The sequence below is a fragment of the Anser brachyrhynchus genome (genome assembly GCF_964034855.1).
Source record: "Anser brachyrhynchus genome assembly, chromosome: 2".
Classification (NCBI taxonomy): Eukaryota; Metazoa; Chordata; class Aves; order Anseriformes; family Anatidae; genus Anser; species Anser brachyrhynchus.
Genome location: NC_137695.1, coordinates 146,710,265 through 146,735,477, shown reverse-complemented (window position 1 = coordinate 146,735,477; position 25,213 = coordinate 146,710,265). Strand labels below are relative to the sequence as shown.

The window sequence follows — 25,213 nt, the reverse complement described above, 5'->3', positions numbered from 1 at the left end:
GACGTGGTGCTTAGGGACATGGTTTAGTGGGTGACATTGGTGGTAGGGGGGTGGTTGGAGCAGGTGATCTTGGAGGTCTTTTCCAAGTTTACTGATTGTATGATTGTATGATTCTACGGCTTAGTGTCCGTAACAGGCTGCGGGGCTGCGGCAGGGCAGAGAGGCCGAGCCCCCCGACATCCCCACCAGAGCGGGGTCAGGCCTTCCCAACCAGGCCCTGCAGCCCAACCGTTGCCACGGCAACCGCACCCCTCCACACTTCCGCCTCCCGCCCCTCCCCGGGGGCGGATCCCTGCGAACCGCGCATGCGCCGCCCCTCTCCTCACCACGCCCCTTTCCCCGGAGGGAGCCGGCGGGGCGCTGCGCATGCGCGGCTCTCCCGTTCCCACCGCCCTCCCTCCCTCCCTCGGCCGGCGGTGGCGTGCCGCGCATGCGCGGCGGCGGTCGGCGGCGGGGGGCAGTTTAACCGTAAACATCCTGCCGATTTGAACGGGCGCTTTGGGCGGCAGGAAGGGCCGCGGCCGCCATCTTGGTCGGGTGAGGGAGCGCCTCGCGGGGGACGGGACGAGAGGAGGAGGAGGAGGGAGCGGAGCGGGTTCGCAGCCCGGCCTCGCCAGCCTGCCCCCGACCCGGGTAAGGAGCAGCCCCTGAGGGAGCCGCGGCGGCTCCTCGGCCGCTGGGCGGCTTCGCTTAAGGGGTCGGGCCCAGGCGCTCCGCCTCTGCGGCCTGCCCGGCGTCGAGCACCGGGGGGGCTCCCCGCTACCAGGCCGGGGCACGCCGATAGAAACCGTGGTTCGCTCCCGCTAACGGAGCGGCCACTGCCCCGCGTTGTAAAGGGGGCGTCCGCGGGGTTGTTGCGGGCTCGGGGGGACGTGGGGAGGAGCAGAGTTTTGTCTCCCGGCCATTTATTTGCGGGTGTAATGTAAGCTTTCGCTTGGGCAATGGCAGAGCGTTGAGTGTGCTCGTGGTTCTCCTTAATGGCGTGTGAGCTGGCTGCTGGGCGCTGGGGGTGTTGGCCGGCAAAAGGCCCCTTTAAAAATGTTTAATTTTCGGGGAAACGTAGGTCTTTCTTCGGTATATCTGGCCGGTCTCGCGTAAACCTTGCTGTCCTCCTCGTGATTTCTGTCTGATTCTGAATGAAAGGCTTCTGCTGAGCGTACAGCAAGGTGTTGTGTTTGTATCGGTAACAAAGGAATTCGGGGTCACTGTGGTTCATTGGCATGGCACCGCCGAAGTGAAAATGGCTTTCGCTTAAGTTTAGACCCGTGGAAAAAAATGCTGTAAGTTTATGCAAGTTACCATTTAGGCCCCCATTGTGTGAACGTTTACATTAAGCATACTGTTTCATTGACCCATTCTTCCATAAAACGAGTTACGCGAAAAGTGTGGAAACATCAAAGCTTTCCTAGGGTTAGGCTTGAGTTTTACTTTGCGAATGTTCTTTTGTAAATATTTGACATTCTGTGAAACTTGGCAACACTGACCACACCGATCTAAAACGTTAACTACAGAGAAGGCATCTGGGGGAGAATAAAAAGGAGGAGCAAAAAGTTAGTGAGACCTACGATAAATTTAAATCACCACACAAATTAGTGTTTTCTTACCATCGGGGATGTTGATAGTGTACTTATTGGGGTTTCCCACAGAAATGGGAGTAGTTGTTCAGTTAACTGTGTCACATCTTGCCTCAAAGTTGAAGAAAGTATTTTTACATGCAGCTTTTTGGGTGAACAGCACAGAGGAATAACTGCTGGGAAAAAAAAGTCTGATAGATGCAGTTCTAGCCTCTTAACTTTTGTACCCTTAAGGAATGTGTTAATACATGGTTTGTGCAAGTGCATCTCTGTTTTGACTTGGAACTGCAATTGCACAAAACTGTCTGGGATGGTCGAGATAGGACCTAAGAATAGTAAGATTATTTTTTCTACTGGATGAATGGACGTACTGACTCTGGCTGATAGGGCAGGATACTTGCTGAGGTTTAGATATTGAGCTAGAGTTGGGTGGGATGGCAAGGTGAGAGAAGCCCTATTTACTCATAAGGTTTAAACATCTCAAACTGTAGGAGCATTCTGAAAGATCTGCCTTTTGGATTAGTGGGGTGCTGGTTCTAGCAGTGCGATGACGTAGATGTGCAGTGTATTGTAACTGGAGAACAGGGAATGCAGTTCCTGTAAGTGAGAGGTGTGTTTTGAGCAGTTACAGACCTGGTGGTGCAACCTTGGCCATAGGATGTTAGAATAAGAGTTAATGGGAGAAACAAAGATCTGGAGGCAAATAAAAAACGCTGTGTATGCATTTATCAGTCAAGTTGGACTAGTTCAATTTCATCTTTTCAATAATTGATTTTGTAGACATAAGAAATTGAGGTGACTTGTCACTGAAGTTCAGTAAAGCTGAAGGTGACACAAAGAAATCTATTAAATTGTAGAAAAATGCAGACTAACAAGGATATTACAAAGGCGGTTGAAGAAAAGAGAGGAAATAATACTGAAAACAGGCATTGAGAGCTGTAAGGAGTTACTAGTGGAGTTTGTAAAGGCCGATCCTGTGATCGATTTTTTTATTTTCAGTGGCATCAGGTGTTAAGCGTGCTATTGAAAGTTGGTCGTGGAGTGAGACAGCGCTGGTAGGTGTACCTGCACTGAGGAAGTTTTAGACAGGGCTGGCTGCATGGTGACAGGCTATGAGGTGAAAATAGAGAACCCAATGTGCAGGGTCAGGGGACCTGGGAATTAGTAAGCGCTACAGTTCATGACACTTTTATTGATTTGGGAACAGGTAAATAAAAACAGGTGAAGAACTTGGCATCTGGAAGGCTTTGGATCACTGGTGTGATGTGTGAGGGAGACACAAATGTCACGGGGTGAGTCAAGTAGCGCCCTGCTAGTGAAGGTGAGGAAGAGTGGATGTCACACAGTGTTGCGAGGCTTCGTGGGGAGTGTGCTGTCCTGTGGGACTTCCAAGGTCCAGCTCTGACAGGTGCAGGTGCCCAAGGTCAGCTTATTCTTCCCCAGGACTTGTTTAGCTTAGCAAAACAGAAACTGTGTATGTGTGGGAACAACAGAGAAAGTGAGAAACTGAAGTAGAAGGATAGCATAAGGACAAAAGAATTAAAATGACTGGCTGATTTTAAACTTTAATATGGGAAGTATCTGCTGATCAGTGGATGAGCGTGGTTCTGGAATAACTTTATAACACGAATAGGTGACAGTAGATTAAGACTTGACCTAAGAACTGGTGTGTGTATGCATAACATGGCCTAGTAGGGTAGCAGATGTGGATTTAATGGGCTAGAATGGAGGAATTCTCATCTGAAATTCTAATTTTTAAAAGGTAGTTGCTTTAAATGAACCATGGTCAGATTAAAAAGTGCCACAGCTGAATGTTGTTTCTGTTGTCTGCAATGTTGTTGTCAACTGTCATTTCATAAAGCTTTCTGAGTGCGTTGACAGATGGTACTCAGGCCATGAGAGGGTTCTTTTCAGAGTGTATACACTTGTCCTTCTAACATGCAGAAGGATTTTAAGACTTCATATCTTTGAATTGATGGTTAAGATGAAGTTTCATGGGTAGCATCTGCCCAGCTTTCTAGTTGCTTCTTTGGGAGGCTCAATTACCAGATCCCCAGGTAGGAAAATGAAATACTATCAGTATTGTATTTGTGTCACCCTGCATGTTTGGTTACTTTGTGTATAAAATGAGTAATTTTTAATACTTCTGCAGAAAGAAAAATAGTAAAAATAAATAAATAAAACCATGCAATTCTTGGGCACATAGTTAGGCAGAGGAACCTGAGGACAATAACAGCACATTGAAGCAAATTCAAAGTTAATTAAAATCAAGCTAAAACTCTTAAAAGCACAATTGGGCAGGGTCAGGATTTGCTATCAGTTGGTCTTGTGTGAGTACATATGATTTTTTGCCTCATGTGTTTATCTGTCGTTTTTGAAGCTCTTAGAACAAGTTTTAAGGTCCTGGTTCATAACCAGTCAATCTCAAAAATTAGCAATTTGATTTTACTGTATAAGCCTGTTAAGAGCCATCAGCTACCCATTTGCTTTTGAGGGTTCTTATGGAGTTGCTTTTGCAGCCAAGGACATATGTTCCTTGTGCCTGCATGAGCACTCTGCCACTCCAAAACACTCTTCAGTTCCTTTAACATTCATCCCAGTCTTGCATTATGCCAGAAAATGTATTTCTCCTTTTATGCCTCTGCAACAGCACACTCCCTATGAATAAAAGATCAGGCAAAAACCCTGGAAGAAGGAAAGGGATTATCTGAAGAGAAAGCAAAAGAAAAGTATTAAGAAAATGAGAGCAACCATCGACCATTTAAGCAGTTGTGCCGATGCTCTAAACAACAGCAGCAGAACTTCTTGATGCCGCTAAGAATGTAAAGACGTGTTTCGTGCACTGGCTGTAGCCCAGGTGTTACTGTACAGCATGTTTGCTGGAATTTGGAAGTGGCAGAGACGCCTGTTGTGACGTAGGAAGCAGGTGCTTCGATAAACAGAAGCAGTATCTATTAACAATAGTTCAGATTAAAGCACTTTAAATGATCTCTAGTCTGATGGTCCTCACTTGGCAAGACTTCATTAATGGCTGAAGAGAAACAGACAACCTCTGTCAGAAGTCAGTCAGGTTTGGTTCTCCTTTGCTACAAAAGTTTCTAAATACCATCCACATGCAATGTGTTCGTCTCACCAGGCTTGCAGACAGGACTACAAGCAGATGACCATTTACTGTTTCTGTGGTGTAACAGTTTTCAGGCTCTATTCTTTGATTTAATTGCTAATGGAGCAGATGTTTTGAAACCCATTGGCATCTGTGAGCTCCCTTTACAGGGAGTATTTTGGCTTGGATTGGCACGTCTTTGGAAGACAAGTTATTAGTGATGTCTGCTCTTTTTTTTCAAGTCAAAACAAACAAAAAAAAACCCCTCAACTCTGTGACATAATCCGCCTTGTTGTGATTCTGACATCTCAATTTTGGGAGGAACCTTGCTTCCTCTTAGATATCTCAGCCATTTGTTTTATATTTGCATTATCCCTTTAAATCCTGGAAAGCAGTGGTAAGTTATTCACTCTGAATTGTCCGGGTAGTATGTTCTGCATTTTACAGGAAATCTTCACTATATTTTTCAGGCTTACAGTTAACAATATATTTGAAATCGTATGAATTCCATGCTACATATTTTAATGATTGTAAACATTAGTGAATAATCATGCCAAACTCCATGAATCAAAGCACATTATTTTGAAACTGTTGGAAGGTTTTAACAGAGTAATGTAAGTGGTTTTGTGCACCACGTCTTCCCCTGCTCATACTCCTCACTTTTCTGGGTAATTTACAGGCCTGCTGCCATCAGAGCCGTGGAAGGTTGTGGTAGCAACTCCAGATACCAAAATGCTGTGCTGCAGAGTTAGGTGTCTGCGTATACACAAATACTGTGAGGCTCTTGAAAATGTGTGAGGGACTGAATTGTCCGGTGACCTTTGGGACAGCGTGATGCTTTTCAAAAACCACTGGGGAAAAATACTTTTATTCCTCAAGGAGATTTTGAAATTTTTTTTGTGCTTCCTAGCAAAACTTGCTCATTTCCAGCATTGTGCAGTGCTGTTCATAGCTCCGCACGTTTTCAGCACCATAAAAATGTTACTTCGGTTTTAAATTTGCAGCTCCGTTATGACTTAGACCTGTCTACTAAAGTCCTAGCAGTAGTGTTAATGCTTGGTATCTACGGTGTTAGTTCAAACTGAACGTGGCCTTGGTTTTCTTTAAATCTTGTGTGGTGTGTCCGTTCTTGGTTACGGCCAGAACTATTGGCCAGCCTGTTGGTTAGACCAACAGGCTTAATAATTGTTTGGACAACAGAACAGACTCTGTATTTAATGGAGCAGAAATTCAAAGCTTTCATTTTGTGTGTTGAACAGTACCTCTGAGTGGGTACAAGTACGGAGTATGGTAACACCACAAAGATTATTTTTCCCTATGCTTTGTTATCCATCAATATCCATTTATTACTTAACAACAACAAATTGTTGGCATTTACTTTCAGGGATTTTTCATTTGTTATCCATGTATCTAGAGATTGGCTTTGCTTCCACTTAGTTAACGATGCCTGTGCTTTTTGTGAAGCTTACCCTATAAATATCAGCCACTAGCTGCTTTGAAACCTATTTACCATTACAAGTTAATTGTAATGGTTTAGAAACTGGCTTCCTGAGAATCTTTCTCTGGCTATCATGTTTACCAAGGCTTTGTGTTTCCCTGTGATCCCTATTTGCTTGCAAATTGCGTTGGCATGCATTTGGGAAACATGTTTTTTATGGTTAGGAATTAATGCTCCTCACCTTGGTTCTGCCTAGATTAAATCACCCTGCTCACTGCAGTGGTGTGCTTCTGGCAGTGTTCCTGTGGGCACAGAGGAGGCAAAAACTGCAATGCACTTGTTGCATCTCTCCTGTTCTATTTCATTTCTTTATTATTCCTTTTTTTTTTAGGTTATGGATATTGCTGGAGAAAAAACTGCATGTGGGGAATATTCTACCTCTTTAAAGCAGACTTATCTCCAGCTTGTAGTTGAACTGAATCACATGCTTACCTCATGTGTGGCATTGGCTTTTTTAGCTTGTAAGACATCATGGTGTCCTGCTTCCCTGGGGCTTTCAGCGTTGGCATCATTACCAGCAGTAAGAAGGTAGTCAGGTAGCTACTAGCCAAAGGAAGTCTGGCCTTGTAGTGGAGGAGGAAGAAGGAAGTGAAATCTTAAGGAAATTTGGGATAATGCAGGCAGTTTTCTTGTAATTTTAATCAACTCTTGAATAAAATATATGAAGTGTTACTAAGAGGATTCTGAAACAGAGAGCAGTCTGCTCCGAAATGAGGAGAGTTGTACTTTCTCTTTAAGAAAACATGGAGCAATCTGAAAAGTTTACAGCTATATATTTTAAAATGCTTAATGGGTTACTGAAACAGTGCTGAATATTTAATGGTATAGTATAGTAGTAGCTACTGGAAAAGCTAGAGCAGAAAGAAACGGACGAGGTAGAAGATGTCTGTGGGAGGGAAAACCAAGGTGTGTATGTTTATGTTATGACAGCTTGGTATCATCTTCATCAACTTTGCTTAATGTACTTAAGGGGTTTTTGCCTTGTGGGATGGTAAACGTTTTAAAGTTATGTAAATGGTCTTAACCTGTGAAAGGAGTATTGGTTGGTCACTGATCTTCCTGCTTCATATTTTGCAGTAAATGTGTGTATAACATGACCACCACCTCTAAGTGTTGGCTTCTTTAAATACAGATAGTTTGATCTAAATGATTGCAAAGCAAATGTGAGGGGTGTGTGTACAAGGATGTTACCCATCAAGAATTCTCTAAATATATATGTATGTGTTTGCCTTTCTATTTACAGATTTGCACTTTGTTATAGACATCTGGGACCATGTTCTATGCCCACTTTGTCCTCAGCAAGCGTGGGCCACTGGCCAAAATATGGCTGGCTGCCCACTGGGATAAGAAGCTAACCAAAGCCCATGTTTTTGAATGTAACCTGGAGAGCAGCGTGGAGAGTATCATTTCACCAAAGGTATCTATTTTACACTGATGTAATGTTATCTTGTACTGAAAAGAAATTGTGGATGCCTCGGTAGTTACTATTTGGGTCACTTGATGTTGCTGTTTTAAAGGGTGAAAAGGTCTGTTCAGGCTGTTTGATTCAAGAAAGTATTTTGTTGTCAATTTTCTAGTAATGGATTATTGTGCAATTTATTGTAAAAAATGTTTTGCTTTACTTAAATGGAGGACTAGTATCTTGATGTATCATGCATCATTTAAAAGCAAATGTTTGGAAGAGAAAAAGCCTGGGCTTTCCTACAAAGTAACTTCTAAAGGCCTTATGATGATGTGCTTTCAGAGGTGGTGTTGTTACTGGAAGCTGTAGAAATAATACTTGAAATTTTCTTGTTTATGCTTGTGACTCAAGTACAAAGCAGGTTTCTTCTTAGCCACAGCAAAAAGAACTGAAGAATCACGGTAGCTAGTAATGTTACTGGTGGTGTGAAGATGGTTTTCCATGCAGTAAAAATACAGCACTGTAGTGTAAAAGCCTTGTTTTTGAAGTTTCTAGTTTCTTGCTTGGTTTTATAGAAAGCAAACAGATATGGACAAAACTGAAAGAATGTAAAACTTCTGTATGGTTATTGTGAAACAGAGGGAAGATTTGAAGAACTTGGTGGTCTTAATGTGTTTTTTTTCCTCCGCTGCTTATAAAACTGGAATTTACTATTCAAGAGCTAGTGGACTGATTTGGTTGTAAGCTTTGTCACTTAGCAGATGTTTGAATACCTTATAAGAAAAGCCACTATGTTAAAAAGAAATAAGACTTATTTTTATCTTTTGTTTTAGTTGAAACCAATACAATGTTTCAATAGTGTTGCTATGGATTTTAGAAGAACTGCTGTTTGTAAGCAAAGTATTTATAATACAATCACAGGCATGCTTACTGTTCCAGAACAGGGTGATTTCATTCAGTGTCAGCTCTGGAAGGATTTAGAGAGAAGATAATGTTCATGGACTCGCTAGTGAGCTGCAGAGTTCCTGAAGAGAAAGGAGGAACTGCTAGGCACTCCTTCATATGTTTAACTCTGTAAGACTTTCATCAGTTAGCTGAAATATGAGATGATATGTGCCATTTTGAATTCGCAGAGCTTGAGGTTAGACCCTGTATGGTTTAATCTTTCTAGGAGCTAATATATTCCGTATATGCTTCAATGTAAGTCTCATGCTCTTCTGGACTAAAATATTTGAGTCCTTCCCTGGAAATTGTTTTTATTGGTCTTCTGTTCCGGTAGTTCATGAAGTACTCAATTTCATAGCAAAGCAGTGAGGTTAAAGAGGAGGGGAATTGAAGCTTATTTTAATGTGACAGTGCTTGTTTATGAATACCCTGTATCTTCAGCTGTTCTTCTATGCTTTTCTTAACTGAGGGACGGATGATGGAGAGGTAGTGAGATACTGGTTTTAACCAGACTTTTTGCTTAACCAAATCATAATTTCTGGCTGTCCTTTTTTTTTTATTTTTATATGCAATTAAAATAACAAAGGTGTCAGGAAAGGTTGTGGTAAAATGGATTTTGTCTTGTCATCTCTTTCCTAGTAGACATAGCAGTGTTTGTAGATTCTTGAGTGAAATTCCTATTGATTTACTAATGTTTTTCCATCTCATCCATGGGTAATATGTAGAGGATCATCTAGAACTGCAGAGTTTGCATTCTTTGTTTAGAGTTTTCTGCTGTTTTTTATACTTGTTTTGGATATTTGATGTTACTGAAAAACTCACGTGAAGCTGACTGAAACTAAACTTGATGGGAGGAAAAAAGTAAGGCTACATCTAACTCACTGGTTGTACACTGTGCTTTTAGGTGAAGATGGCACTTCGAACCTCAGGACATCTCTTACTAGGCGTTGTTAGGATCTACCACAGGAAAGCAAAATACCTTCTTGCAGACTGTAATGAGGCCTTCATTAAGATTAAGATGGCTTTTCGTCCAGGTACCTGTCTTAAGTTCTATGACAACATGTATGAAGCAGATACAGAATTCTACTGTCTTGTCTTAATAGAAGAACTGCATAAATTTATATAGGGTAATTACAGGAGAAGCTATTTTCTTTAGTGTGAGCTTCAGGCTGGCTATGTGACTGAGTTGTGTGCTGAAAAATCTCTTGATTGAATTCTGAACCAAAGCTTTTCATATTAGGGCTGATTCAGTAAAATGATCTCAAATACGATTTTGGCTGTTGTTGGTGTATGGTGTTAAATGGGAATATACTGCGTGGCTTTTACCTTCTGTCACAAGTCTGAAAAATACCAGTTGTATTTGCATGTACTGAACAGAAGGGAGCTTTTTTCTGTCGGGAGAAAGATTGCCTTGCTGTGAGGTACAAAAGGAAATGGAAATAGGCTGTTTTTTTTGACGCTTTTGCATTTTGTTTTTGTTTTTTTTGAAGTGTGAACTGCAACGGAACAAAGGTATTTTCACTTTTGTAGGTGCAACGCACAGCTTTCCCCCCTATTGTTGCTTACTCTGTTAAGTTTTTCCAATAAAGCCTGAGGGGGGAGCCGTATACTGAAAATGACAGTCCGTCCGACAATGAATTGCTTGGGTTATATACACAGTTGATAGTTTTTGTTTAATTCCATCCTTATCCCGGGAAATATTTTCTGCAGATGGAGCGTAGCTGTTGCTTTGACACTGCTGGATACTCACAGCTGCTTAATCACCTTTTTAGTTTTGTGTGAGTGTAATAGATTTTAGAGCTGAACTTCAGGAAGCCTCTTCTAAAAGGCAGCTTTTGGAAGCCAATGCACCAATAAATTTGAGAATAATTAATGCGTATAATGTTTTTATCTTCATTTCTAGATCTGGGTATAGTGTTTTTATCTTCATTTCCTGATCTTCACGTTGTGATCAAGGTTTTAAACTTTCTAGCTTTCAGCTTTTTAAACTGTCTAGCTTTCAGTGGTAGATTTCTGAAAGCTGCCAATTTTTGGTGATGTTGTCAAAAGTTTATGTATTTTCACAAGGTAATTTTTTTTCCCAGTTTTCCTGCTCCCACCAGAGTGCTCGTAGAAGGTGAAGGACCTTAAAATGAGACTTAGAAAAAACAGCATGCTGACCTGAAGCAAGCTGAGGCACTTGTAAACTGAGAACAGAGACAAGATTTGTGGCTTGGGCATTGTCTTGTTTATGTCTGCTCTGAGGATCGTTTACATGTTTTGTTTTAAGCAGCTAGCAGGTAAAAATATTGGATAGCCTTGAAAGGAGGACTAAGCTTCTTTATTCCTAGCCAAGGACAAAGATGAGTAAAATGTAGGCTCATGCTTGTTCCTGGTCTCTCTGGGCAGTGGTTCTTTGATTATCCATTGCAGAGGAAAATACAGCGGGCAGTGCTTCTGAAGTATCAGTACCTCAGAACGGCCTGTGTTGTGTGGGTCAGGAGGCAGAACATAAAGCTCAGATCTCCTGCAAGTTACAGCAGGAACTGAACCTGCATTTCCCATCTACTTTCAAGTGTCCTGACCTCTAAGCTTTTGAATAAAGCAGGCACCTGGCACTGTTTTTGTGTGATAGCTAACCTGATAGTCATACTCTGAGGATACCCATTGAATAACAGATTAAGCATCTCAGGAGGATTTAAATATATATATACATATATGTGGTTTAGATAATCGAGGTATTTTAAATGCTGAAATGGAAGATTTGTGCATGTAGCCCAAGTACAGTCAGTACTGTGCTGGGACTTGAGGGGTTGGTTGAGCTGGCTAAGTGAGCAGAAGCTGTGTAGTGATTGTGTTGCCACTGCTTTACCCAACCCAAAATATAGGACCAACTAGCCCATCTGGAGCATCTTCATAAAATTATTTCCTATCAGGTACCTGCACTGGTAGATGCCTGTACAGTGATGTGATGACATAAAATGCCTGTAGTAGCCACATGGCTCAGCATTGTGCCACACAAACATTAGTGAGTGAGTGAAGGCTTGTGGTTCTTGCAGGGTTACACAATGCAGTACAGTGGCTTAAGAGATAGGTATTTTGCATTTAGGCTGAATTCCCGAAACTGACATTATCTAAGGTTTCTTCGTAGATACCTAGCATCAGGTCAACACAACAGTTTAAAGACCATAAAAAGTTTATGCAGATAGAATAATGCTGAAGGCACAGCTTCAGTGAAAGCACAGGGAAAAATGCTATACTTGTAAGGAATGGGAACTCATTTCTGAGTGTTCTTCTCTGCAGGGGTTGTCGACTTGCCTGAGGAAAACAGAGAGGCTGCTTACAATGCTATTACCTTACCCGAGGAATTTCATGATTTTGATCAACCACTTCCTGACCTGGAGTAAGCTGATGATTTATTTTTGCTTTTTTTAATGCAAATGCTGTTTGGTTTTATGTGAGGAGGATCTGGTTTTAAAGAGCAGTGTCATTGCTAAGTTCTTTAAAGAGAAAAGGGCAGCAGGTACCTTTTGAGGCTTTTAAATACACCAAGCAAGTATGCAGTCATCTTTGTATGGACTTGAAGCTCATTGTGGCCTGTGATTTTAACCAAAGTTATAACTGTTATGATAAAAACTTTTGGAAAAACTCAGGTTTCTTCATTTTGTATTTTTCTTCTGTACCTGACACAACGTTTAATTCCTCAAATTAGACAAGATTAATTTTACAGAAATGTCCTAGCTGAGCTTGTGTAGTGGTACTTTTCTTATAACTTCCTAATACTGAGTTGCCTGTAAACACGCTGACGATATGCAACTTTAATTGTTCTTAACTTTTAAAAAGTTGATGCTACCATTTTGTGGATTATTCATAAGGAAACTTTGTGGGATCCAATTTGCTTTAATCAGTGCTCTGTTTAGTTTATACTCAATTTGGATTATGTACTAAACTTCAACTGCAGAAAAATTATGCTCTTTTAAGAAATGTACTTTAACACATTGCTAAGAAAGTAACCTGGTACTAGTTATGCTTTTTGATAAATTGTATTAATAGTTCTTGGAGTTGAAGGGGGGAGAGGCTGTTCTTACTAAATTGGACTTTAAGTTAGCGACCCAGCATAACAAGGAGTAAGAGTGGTTATTGATATGTTTTCCAGAAGCTAACACAATTTGAATTTTAGATTTTAACCTTTAATAGTCTTAGTGTTACAAGTAGTGCTTACTATTCTGTGTTCATTGTCAACATTTTCATTAACTGACTTAAACATATAGTGTACTATTTAGGAATTAATGTCACATTTATCTAAGGCTTTATCTGTTACTTTTCCTTATGGAGATTTTAATAATTGCCTTCTGTTTGTTTAAGTGATATTGATGTGGCCCAGCAGTTCAGTTTAAACCAGAGCAGAGTGGAAGAAATTACCATGAGAGAAGAAGTAGGCAACATCAGTATCCTCCAGGATAATGACTTCGGTAAAATCTTGTGTTATGTTGTTACTAAGCTAATTTTGATAACTCAGAAGCTGTAATCTTGCGCTTCTGGAATGGAATTTCCATTATTAAGTACAAAAAACAAATTAGATCAAACATGATGTGTTTCCATACATTTAATTTTCGTGTTGTTGAGTTTTTCCAGGAAGTCTGTCTTCTAATATTCAGCAAGCTTCTAGCTGCCCATACAAAGCCGAAGGACGTTTAGTCAGGTGAATTAGTGAAATACTGTATTAGTATTACTTCTTAAAACGTGGTATGAATAAGTCAGCAGTCACTTTAGTTTTAGGCATATTTTCAGTCAGTAACTGTTACGAGGTTTATAAAGTTGGAGCAGTTAGAGATGACTGGTTTACTGCTGCTCCCAGTATCTGTTCAAGGACAGTGTTCTAAGAACTGAATCAAAGCCTGAAAGCAGTTGTTTGAATATCCAAAGATAAACAATTTCCAAAGTGTAATAATATCTATAATTTAGAAATCTTACTGGAAATGTAATCTAGGTATTGATTAGGTTGTTGATTTGTTATTGGTCCAGTCTCTGCACATGCAGCCCAACCTTGAGGCATAAGATGTAACTTTTTTTTGGAGTATGTGGTTACAGGATCTTGTTAAAATCAATTTCAAATAGGTTATAATAAAAAAAAAATGATTTAAGGAGCAGAGATGGTTATTTTTTGTAATTGAACAGTATATTTGCTGTAGTATTCCTGGGTGTTATTTCTTCTGTTTTGTCATTAACTCTGCAATCAATAACTATGAAAAATTTGTTTCGATAGAGATTTTTGTACTTCATGAAAAATTGCAAGATTAAAACAATGAAAAAGTTTTGGTCTTGCAATCGTGTCTTTCTTGATTGATAAGCTAGGTCTCTCACATAATGGTTCGTTGGCGTTTATAGCGATGAAATCATATTCTTGCAGGTGACTTCGGGATGGATGATCGTGAGATGATGAGAGAAGGTAGTGCATTTGAGGATGACATGCTAGTGAGCACCAGTGCTTCCAATCTCCTGCTGGAACCTGAACAGAGCACCAGTCACCTTAACGAGAAAGCTAATCACCTGGAATACGAAGACCAATACAAAGATGATAATTTTGGAGAAGGAAATGATGGTGGAATATTGGGTATGTTTGAGAAATTAACTTTTTTCCTGTCCTACGTTGTGCCTCAATTAGTTCTTGGGGAGGAGATGGGGAGGCTGTTTCCTTTGTAGCTGAGGTACCTCTCTAGGTTGTGCATTCAGGAGTGGAATTCTGGTTTTTGCGTGCTACAGCAGCATTGATGATGTGTACCATATTAAGTGCTGCTTATTTTTAAATGAAATAAAACTAAAACATCCAGAGCTTTTCCTTTGTGTACATAACGTTCTTCAGAGAAAAATCAATGTGCAGTTCTGCAGCTTGTTTGACCCCTCACAGGGTTTCATTAGTACACTGCGACTTTTATTGAATGTTTTTTTGAAGTACTAAGAAACCTAGCAAGATGCAAACATGTGGCAAATGTTATTGTAATAAAGGTTATGTGTATGCTCAAAATTTGAGCTGAAATGCACCTTGGAAAAATACTCCTAATGGCTTTCATGTCAGCATTGAAAGTATAGGTTTCACTAACTTTTGCACTGTCTTTATCCATCTTGTCATAAATTTCTGTACTTTATAAACTTGCTTGTACTGATTTCGTGAATTTGTACATGCAAAACTAATGTTTCCATACGTTCTTTTCAGATGATAAACTTCTCAGTAATAATGATGGTGGTATTTTTGATGACCCACCTGCACTCTCAGAAGGTGGAGTAATGATGCCAGAGCAACCTCCCCATGATGATATGGATGATGATGATAACGTTTCAAGTGAGTGTGATCTAGGACTAGATCTAGAATTACTTGTTTTTAACTAATTTGATTAAGAATCTAATGACTTTGGAGCATGTTGAACTGAAAGGTATGAAATGTGGTGGTCTACTTTAAGGCGTGGAGGAGGGGATGGGAAGGGTAGCAGAGTTTGTTCTGATGTTACGGTGCATGATATTTGTTCTTACTGGCAGTGGGTGGACCAGATAGTCCAGATTCAGTAGACCCAGTAGAGCCATTACCAACTATGACTGATCAGACAACGCTTGTTCCCAATGAAGAGGAAGCTTTTGCTCTGGAGCCTATTGACATTACTGGTGAGTAAACTGGGAATATTTTATTTGGGTCAAAAGAGACTACCTTAGATTGATGGATGGAGATGAATGTGTAGTGCTTCTACTGAGTGCTGCTCAGCTGAGAGAAACCAGGGATTTGAGTGCTGAATTCCTTTTATTCTAATGTGGTCTTCCAGTGCTTTCCAAACGGGTAACTTGTAGCAATAGTCTTCGACAGTACTGGTTTGTAGCTTTTGCAGCTAAAATGGATAGCAGCATGATTCTCTGTAGCTTTCAAGCAATGTGTGAGTTATAAAATGAATTGGAGTAGACCTCCTCATGTCTTCAATTCTAATGCAGTGCCTGTAGCACAGCAGCGTTCTCGGTATGGTATTTTTGGTGGCCAAGTGTGCCTGTTTACGCTGTGAATGTTGCCTGTAGAATGAGTGTTACTTTTCTAGTGATTCATGACTTCAATGAATTGCTGAATCCAGCAGGTAAGTCTTTGTATTGAAGTTGTAGTAAATAAAGATGAGGAATTTCACTAATGCAAGGCACTGTATTTTAACTCATACTGTATATGGCTCAATAAAAACAGATCCCTGCTTTATTCAAAAAGAAAAAGATCTAGAAAAAATTTATCCTGTATTTTCAGACTGAACTCCAGGCTCTGATTTACTGCTTGGCCAGTTAGAAAGCCCTAGCACTGCCCTCTGGTGGCAAGCTAGCAACAGAGGTCCTAGCTGATCAGCTGGGGCCAGCAAAGACAGCGTTTGCCAGAGCTTCAGGGTCTGCTGCAGAGGGCCAGGCTGTAAACAATTTACAGTAAAGTCATTCTAGAGCAGGATGAGAGGCACAGGTAAGATAACCACCCATGTTAACATTACTGAAATTCAGATAGGGCTTAAGGGAAAAAACTTGATGTAGTACTTTGGCTTTTTGGCCAGAGGGCCCTTACATCTTGGGTTTGCTCATGAAGAACATCAGTCTAACAAGGAAGCCATGAGGGAGGGAGGCATATGCAGCTGAGGATATTGATGATGTTTAGAGAGATTCAGTTGGGCTGTGAGCGTACACAAAAGAATTTGTAAGCTGTGGGACAGCATTCACAGTGTTTAGCCTTTGATAGTGCTTAGAGGCTTTCATTCCTTCCAGTGTTAACATGGCCTCTTTCTTGAGGCTGCTTTATGCATGGCCAAGGAAGACCAGTAGAGACCCCATAAGATTCCTACTACAACGTGGTATCTGGCTGAGCTAACCTTCATTAATTACTAAAAATCTCAACAGTCAAGGAAACCAAAGCAAAGAGGAAGAGAAAGCTGATTGTGGACAGTGTGAAAGAACTGGACAGCAAGACCATTCGAGCTCAATTAAGTGACTACTCTGATATTGTTACTACTTTGGACTTGGCACCTCCTACAAAGAAACTGATGATGTGGAAAGAAACTGGGGGAGTTGAAAAGCTTTTCTCTCTGCCTGCACAGCCTTTGTGGAATAACAGGCTACTGAAGGTAATGTTTTTGTACAGGTTTATTTCTAAATGGACTGCATTCAGATTTGTGCCTCAGATAGTAAACATCAGTATATGAATAGCAATGTAGTGTTAGGAGTATTCATAATCAAAATAATAATTAAATACAACACTAAACACCAGTACTTAAATATTGATCAGTTACAGAAACAAATGAAAACTTGATCTTTTTTTTAATGTTGCTCTTGGAGAGGAGCTTAAAAACGGGAAGGGAAGATGACCTATGATTACTTGATCTGAATTAAGAGGACAGTGAGCTACAATAGTGAATAATGTAACCTTTCCCCTATAGCTCTTTACTCGTTGTCTGACACCCCTGGTACCAGAAGACCTAAGAAAGAGGAGGAAAGGTGGCGAAGCTGACAACCTTGATGAGTTCCTTAAAGACTTTGAAAACCCAGAGGTTCCCAGAGAGGAGCAGCAACAGCAGCAGCAGCAACAGCAGCGAGAAGTCATTGGTTTGTTTCTTGTCCAGGATGCTCTGCTTTCCCTCAGAGCTTTTGTTTTCCTCTGTGCTTTATATTAAGTCACCAAAGATAACGAAGCAAAGGACTTAGTTTGCTTAGCTTTCTATACAGTCTCTGACTTAAAATAGCTTTTTGTCTAGAAATAGAAGACCAGAGATTTGTTTTGATCCAGTGGATTAAGTGGGTATTGTATTGGTATGTATGCACATCTGTACCGATTCCATTTAAGTCACTGCAGAAACTATGCAAACTGTTAGGGTGCTTCATTCTAAATAACAGATTGGACTTTGAAATGTAATTACAAACTGTACTGATGTATCTAAAACTGGTTTTGTTATGGAATATAGATGAACCTATTCTGGAAGAACCAAGTCGCTTGCAAGAATCAATGATGGAAGGCAGCAGAACCAACCTAGATGAATCTGTTATGCCACCGCCACCACCTCAGACTGGTGTTAAACGCAAACTGCAGCAAGTGGAACCAGAACCAGTGTTACCTGTGAGTAAGATTTTTCTTCTGTACTTTAGAAGTGGGAGGTATCTTTGAGCAGGAAGTGATGTGGATTTGAGGTAGTCTTTTTGTAGTGCTGGAATAGTAGAATCTCTTTACATGGGTAGTCTCTACGGTGTTTTTCTTAAATGATTAAGCTTTTCCCTGAAGTCAAGTAGAATAGGGATGTGTCATTGTTTCATCCAAAAGAAGTCGTCAAGGAGTAAATTATATGAAGATCTTTTGTTGTGTCAAGTGTATGTGAACAGCTTTCACCATCAGAAAGGATAGTGCAAACTGCACAAACTCTTCCTTTTTGAAAGACAGTACCAGTGGTCCATGGTTAAGGGTTCAAACAAAACTCCGATCTTCAGGAAGGGCTTTTTTGCTGGGTAGACATGGAAACTGTTTCATATCTTCCCCTTCTGTAAAAACTGTGATACAACCTGAAATGAAACCGTATTTGTCAAGGGGGAGAGAAACAATGTTAAATGAAGATGTGTTCTTTCTGATTGCTAATCTGGTGAGAAAGAACAGTCCTGGATTGTGTGGTCTTTCTCATATTTGTACAATTTTTTTATCCAGCGCCTTGTGTTTCATGGGTAATGGGTTCCTGTTGAATGAAACTACTAAATGTTACATTGCCTTACAAAAAGGGAGAGGCACTGGATGAAATTTGCATCAATTGCTTGTACTTTGTGCTGAAGTGAAAAGTGAACAATGTATTGGGAAATCATGGATCATGCCAGCCAGAAGCATATGTCTAGAAATACCTGCAGTATGATGCTCAAATACAAGTTATTTTGACCTAGTTTGGGGTATTCATATACCCCAGTTTCTGGTGCAGAAGTAACTTTACTGGCAAACATTTAACTGTGTATAGCTTGGGGGTGGGGGGAATACTGTATATTTTTCATTAGAATGGACTACATAAACCTTTTTAAACAGTTTTTCTGGATTTTCCTGTTGATAAAAATATCTTCTAAGAATGATAATCTAGCACCAGAATCACTCATAATATATTCAGAAACTTTTCAAAGTGCCTACTTAAAAAAAATATATCCTTCCTGCTTATATTGCAAAGGAAGATATTTTGATACTCTGAATGTGTCTTGTTCTAGTAAGTGTGCTTATGTAGCACTGCATCTGGTTACATGGGGTTTTAAAGTTGCACGTGCTGATCCAAGAAATAAGATTGGTAGCTTGGGTGATTAACTAAAAAAAGTTGCTGGAAAGCCTTTTTCCTAGTAAAGTTGTAATACCACGATTTTGGTTTGAGTAGAACCTAGAGGACTAAAACAACAGGTATGGAGAGCAAAACAAAAAAGCTTCTGTTTTTTTCAAAGCTTCAGATAAACAGCTAAGATTCAGAGACTTGGATTTTGTGAAACTGTTTTGTAGCATCAGTATTCTATGGTAAAAGGATCTATAAGCTAATGGTCTCTGCTTACCTGTACTGTGTACTCTTAAAGCATCCACCATCACAACAGTTGGAAATACCACCTGTAGAAATGCCTCCAGAGGAGCCCCAAAACATCTGCCAGCTAATACCAGAGCTGGAACTTCTGCCAGAAAAAGAGAAGGAGAAGGAAAAGGAGAAGGAGGAAGAGGAAGAAGAGGAGGTAAGATCTGAGCTCTTTAAAAGCAAGCTATACAGAAAGGGTTTGTGTGTTTCCTGGCACTGTTTTGACTTGAATTTAGTAGATTCATAAGAACCAAATCTTTACTCCTTACTTGGGAAGTGATACACTTTGGAAATAGAGATTTTAAAGTTGCTGCATGACCATTTTACAAATTACATATGCATTCACCTTAGAACTAGGGGGTGCTTCATTTCTCAGGTATGGTCTGATTAAACCACCCATTATAGTTTTGATGCCTTACACAAGAAGTTTTGAACTCTTATGATTTCATCTTACTTAACTAGTTGATCCCACCTTAACTAGATATTGAAAAAAAAAAAAGTGAAGTTGTTCTTAGCCCCAATATTTAATATTTTGCGGATATTAAAACAAACTTTATTTATGTTTTTATTTACATCCAAAATAGTAAACTAGATTTTTAAAAAGTGATTTTACTGTTGGAAAAAGAATGTATCTGGACTTACGCAGTTTTCTTCTCTAATAGATCACTTATACAAAGAATTGTGAATGACTTTAGTCAAGATGGTTTTCTTAGCAATGCAAAAAAAAATGCTGTTGTTTGCAGAGAAATGTTAATTTCAGTAATACAATGAAGAAATAAATGCTGACTTAATTTTGAAGAACATAAAATTTGTCCAAACAGTGTTTTCTGTTCAGTTTGAAGTTCTTAAGACTGGAAACAAAACAGATATTGCTTGCATATGGTGATTTTTAAATTGCTGTTTTGAAACACAACTTTCATTTTTAAAGCCATATGCAACATATCTTCTATAAATAAGCACTCTTCTGTCTTAAGTGCTTCACTGGACATGGTCAGCAATAACAACTCAGCTCTCTTTTGCAGCTTTTAGCAACCTATTTTCCTTTTCACTGGTTCTATTTCCACAGTGAAATGAGAGCAGGTCTGTGTTTATTAACGTTTACAAAATAAAAGCATTGCTGATACTATGCTCAATACTAATGGTCCTAGAGTAGACTGTTTTCAGCCATCATGACTGAACAACTTTGTTTTACTACTTGTCAGCATAACATTTTGAGGTATAATCCTAGTGGCATGCAACCTTTACTAAGGTACATCAGATTATGCGTGTCTTCCTCTGTACCCCATTTCCTGCCTCTCCTAGCTGTATCCTGTGAATCAAGTTGTCTAAACCTGGCTAAATCACGTCTATCTAGATGAAAGAGCTGCAGTGATATTTAGAAATGCCTCTCTTATAACTCAGTAGATGAGATCTTCTGGTGTTTTAGTAAGTGTGTTGAGTTTTGGCTGCTTGCAGGAAGAAGATGGCACAGGCGGTGATCAGGATCAAGAGGAAAGGAGATGGAATAAGAGGACTCAACAAATGCTTCATGGGCTTCAGGTACGCATCATAATTTACTTTCTGTTAAGGTAGCTTTTGAGTGTGCCCACTGATGCTTTCAACTGGAGTTAAAAGTTTAAGTAAGAACTTTATTGTCAGAAGATGTTATAGATTTAAAATATCTGTTTTGTCTTAGGGAAGGAAAAAATGGCTTGTAATTGAATAAATTGTAATATAATTGCCACTCTTTCAAAGAATATTTGAAGCAAAACTTTTCGCTTAATTATTTTACAGACATGCTTTGTGTGCAAGTAAGATTCCCAGAAATACAAACTCTAAAATAATGGGGTTTGATTGTGTTTTTGTAATGAAACCTTCGGACCACTGACTTTGTGTTCTATAAGACTAAGGAAACATCATTGAGGTCTGGGGATAAAACTATTTTACAGGATGTTTGCTCCTGGATAGGCTGGTTTGAAAACTTCTGTGCTATGATAAGCTGAATCTGCAACAACTGTGGGAACATGTCCTTGGCTGAAGTGCTGCATTACTTTTCAGCATGTGGCCTCAGACTGCCAGTGTTCGTCTGCACAGATAATGTTCTGTAGAATGGATTCTTGCTTGCTAAAACTAAAGGGCTTTTTTCTGATAATAAATTTGAAAACCTGTAGTATATCCTTAAACTAAGTGCAAACTTGTCTCTACTTGCATGTAGAGGTCTCTCTCTGCTCTTCAGTCTGGTTTGCGGTTTTATCCCCATTTCCCCCCTTAATTGTCTTGGCAAATCTTGAGAAGGGTCAATCCAATCTCTCTAAGCTGGTTTTGTTTTCCAGATTTTCCAAAGTTGTCTTTTTTTGTCTGAAATTAGGCTCTTTCTCCTGGTAGAAACTTCTTGTCACTATTGTATATCTGAAGTTCCATTAGTTTGTTTTTTCTGGAGCTGCTGAGTTTTCAATAAAACGAGATTTAGGAATAATCTGTATTTTCTCAGAAATACATAATCAAGCAAAAGCTTTAAATTTTTGGAACACAGATGTGTTACATAGAAGACTAATGTGAATTAAGTCAGTTCTCTTGCATGTCTTCAAGAATTCTGCCAGTTTAAGGTTGTTTTAAACTGTTCAAGTGGGTTAACCCCAGTAGGCACCACATAGTCACTCCCTCCTTCCTCTCAGCAGGATGGGGGACAATATTGAAAAGTTAAAAGCAAGAAAACTCATGGGTTGATGTAAAAGCAGTGTAATAAATGGAGCATAGCTGTGCATGCTGGCAAAGCAGAATAAGGAACTCATTCACTACTTCCCATCAGCAAGCAGATGTTTAGCCATTTTCCAGGAAAGTAACACTAACTCTGAAGACATGTCCTACGCCCCCTCCCATTCCTATTATCCCCCAGCTTTTAGTGCTGAGCACATCATCATATGGCATGGAATATCCCTTGGATCAGTTGGGGTCAGCTGTTTTGTCTGGGTTCACTCCCAGCTTGTTCATTTCTCAGCCTACTCACTGGTGCGATAGCACGAGAAACAGAGATGGCCTTGGTGCTGTGCGAGCACTGCAACAGCTAAACTCAGCAACAGCTAAAACATTGGTGTGTTATCAACAGGGTTTGGATCACAAATTCAAAACATGACACCAGATGAGCTGCTAAGAAGAAAATTAATTCTGCCCCAGCTAAAACCAGTGCAACTGTCACTTAAAAAGTATTTTTAAATTGTACAGATGTTTAGTTGGTAATATTGCCTGATGTGTTCTTTTTCTGTTTCATCATGGATTTCTGAAAAGAGCTTCAGAATTCTAATTCTCTTCGGGCCATGTCTAGTTTTTCGTTTGATTCTTTCTTCCATGTGCCCAAAAAGGATCAGACTGGATAACAGAAACATTAAATCTGTAATGAGATTCAAAGTTAAGATCTGTTTAATATAAAGTAATTTGGTTTGGCCAGCCTAATATCTTTTCATCTCGTAGATATTCCAGAGCAGACGGTTCTGTTTTAAATTGAAGACGTCAGTAGTTGTTCTAGCCAGCAAACAGATGTATTTTCCTGATTTTTTTTTTCAATATTCTGGCCAAGACTTTGAAAAAAACATAAGCAACTTTTGGGTACTTAGTTTCAGACAAACAAGATTTTTAGAAATAAACAGGCTTTCACCTTTGGAAAACTATGCCTCATTAAAGAACCTTAGCTCCTGATTTTTTTTAAATAAATAATGATTATTTTTGGAGTTTCTGGAACATGTAACTAAGTTGGACAGACCTCAGGATTGATTTTTTTCATACATCCCTGGGAAACCTACTTGGTTTCATTTAGATAAGACCCATGCAGAATTTTTATGTACGTGTTATAATGTCCCCATCCAGCATTGAGTCCTTCCCAGTCTTTCACAGTGTCTTGGTTGTGACAAACAGAACCTTCCAGTTGATGTTCACGTGTGTATGTAATTTTTTAATTTGTGGTATTGATGTTTGTGTTTTTCAGAGAGCTCTTGCGAAGACTGGAGCAGAATCTATCAGTTTGCTTGAGCTGTGCAGGAATACAAATAGAAAACAAGCAGCTGCAAAATTCTACAGTTTCCTGGTACTTAAAAAACAGCAAGCTATAGAGCTGACACAGGAGGAGCCTTACAGTGACATCATCGCGACACCTGGTCCCAGATTTCACATTATTTGAATGGTTAGATACAGCAGACCTAGTGTTCGTTTCACTAGCGCGTACGTGTATTGCCCCATCTGTAGGGCCCACAAGACCAGTGCAGAAAATTTTAGATTTTATTGTCTGTATAAAGTCCTTGGTTTTCTTTTTGGGTTACTTTGGTTTTTGTATTTTAAATCTACCACTTAAAATTTTAGTGAAACTGCTGGGGTGGGTGTCGAGTTCCAGCTGCAGGAACCAGACAGCTCAAGGACCCAGGTGAAGATTGTTCTACCAGCGCAGAGCAGATGTGTGCAATATTGGTGCATGTAATGTTGAGTATCAATGAAAATGTCTTACTATAATTTGACTAGTTGATTCAATAGTGATATTTTAACCTATACAAGTAAACCTGAATGGCCAACCTATTGTCTGATTAAAAACTTTGCCAAACTTGTCCAAAATGTTCAGTCTGCTTCTCATAGTAGTGTTTTTTCCCCTTCCCTAGATCTTCGTGCATACCGTGGGTCTCTTACAGCTGCCAATATGAAAGGTAGTGCCTGATATGTCAGCTTGCTTTGTCACTGCATTTTTGCAGTCAGATTTTTGTAGCCCTTGATGCTAAGGGGAAACGGGTGTCTGTGGAAAGCACTTCCTGTGAGTGATACTATTACATACATGAAAGGACAGAACATGTGTTAAGCATTTTAGATGAAACATTCCTCTTCACTTATCACCTCATTACGGTCCACTACTGATAATGGCTAATTACTGTTAATAAGTATCGAATGAAAACTCTACTCATTTCATTTAAACCTTTTAAGATATCAAAATGCTTTAGGTTTGTTAGACCTGTATATAAACTCCAGACTTTTTAAAACAGACTTCTAGATTGTAAATTATCTGATTTTTATTAAGCAGGCATATGAAGATAAGAATAAAAGAAGTTGAGCAGATTGCCTTTGTAAAGATGCTAAATTCAGATACCACCTGTACTGAAAGGGCAACAAACTTGAATATACAGTACGAACGGGCACAGTTCCACTTAATTGTGTAGCGTATTAATGACTCTTTGGATATATTTATGGTTTTAGTATAAATTTTTCCAATAATGCACACTCCTGTGTTCGAAACATTTTATCAGTTTTGCAAGAAGTCCCATTTGATTTTATCTATCAAGAATGAAGCTTTACTGTTAGACCAGGTAGTACCAGAAATTATGTGAATATGTTGATTATGGAAACCTGTCTTAACTTTTTTTAGGGCAAAATTATTCACACTGAAGGTTCTGGTTTTAATGTTGGCACTTTTGTGATATAATTTTGGGACTGAAATTTCAGTGTATACTCAAGTGTAAAATTATGTGAATGTTTAAAAAAATCTGAGACAACATGATGACCATGTTTTAATAATCCTTGAAAAAGTTAATTGTATAAAGTTACTGCAGCTTTATTTTCAACATGATGTGCCTGTAAAACCATGATTTTTCCCCTTTGTAAAAAGAGACATTGTAGATAACTTGAATGTTTAATTATAGAAAAGGTCATTAGTTTCTTGTTACACATTTTTAGTCTGTTTTTGTTGCTTTTCAAGGTTAATATTCTTGAAAATAGTTGATGCTGTTATGTATAACTTTTCTAATAAAAGTTGTGTTATAAGCTGTTATGTATTAGCTCTGTATCTTCTTTGAACACCTTTCATTTATGTAATAGGGACCTCGTATTTACAGGTTGCTTATTTGAGTATTAGAAGTGAAAGTGTAATGATTTAGCTGTTTGAGAGATTTAAAGCTTGACTATGTAAATAGATTTCTTGCCATTAGGAAGGAAGATTTACTTTAGTGGCCGTACTGTGGTTTTGTTGAAGCGTTCTATGCTAGGAATGTCTGTGGGGAAAATTAGAGGAGACTGTCTATAAACAAATTCATCTCCATGCCAGTCCCTTCTGAATGCCAGAACATATCTAGCTTTAATTCTTTTAGCTCTGCTGTTTTCTTGCTTCTAGAATTGCCTCTTTGGATATGTCAGTGTTTT

At 39.3% G+C, this 25,213-nt stretch overlaps 1 protein-coding gene across 3 annotated transcripts; it reads left to right on the top strand.

The window, feature by feature from the left end:
* The first annotated feature begins 317 nt into the window (after positions 1–317).
* RAD21 (RAD21 cohesin complex component) lies at positions 318–24,845 on the top strand. 3 transcript variants are annotated; one of them, XM_080581289.1, is made up of 15 exons: positions 436–633; positions 6,507–6,711; positions 7,419–7,592; positions 9,427–9,556; positions 11,805–11,904; positions 12,867–12,973; positions 13,912–14,115; positions 14,716–14,841; positions 15,036–15,158; positions 16,404–16,627; positions 16,940–17,105; positions 17,462–17,613; positions 19,077–19,226; positions 20,525–20,608; positions 23,028–24,845. In XM_080581289.1, the coding sequence occupies exons 3-15, from the start codon at positions 7,449–7,451 to the stop codon at positions 23,217–23,219; spliced, it is 1,902 nt and encodes a 633-aa protein (XP_080437415.1). In that variant the 5' UTR covers positions 436–633; positions 6,507–6,711; positions 7,419–7,448; the 3' UTR covers positions 23,220–24,845. The 3 variants fall into 3 exon arrangements, with proteins under 3 accessions (XP_080437414.1, XP_080437416.1, XP_080437415.1); XM_080581288.1 differs by lacking the exon at positions 6,507–6,711 and having other exon boundaries at positions 318–633; XM_080581290.1 differs by lacking the exon at positions 6,507–6,711 and having other exon boundaries at positions 397–537.
* Positions 24,846–25,213: the final 368 nt, after the last annotated feature.

What these genes read in the sequence shown, in the direction of transcription:
- RAD21 (XM_080581288.1), top strand. Translation starts at nt 7,449, where the DNA reads ATGTTCTATGCCCACTTTGTCCTCAGCAAGCGTGGGCCACTGGCCAAA. An exon ending in AACCAGAACCAGTGTTACCT is followed by an intron (nt 17,614 to 19,076) that starts GTGAGTAAGATT and finishes GTACTCTTAAAG; the next exon opens with CATCCACCATCACAACAGTT. An exon ending in AGGAAGAGGAAGAAGAGGAG is followed by an intron (nt 19,227 to 20,524) that starts GTAAGATCTGAG and finishes GGCTGCTTGCAG; the next exon opens with GAAGAAGATGGCACAGGCGG.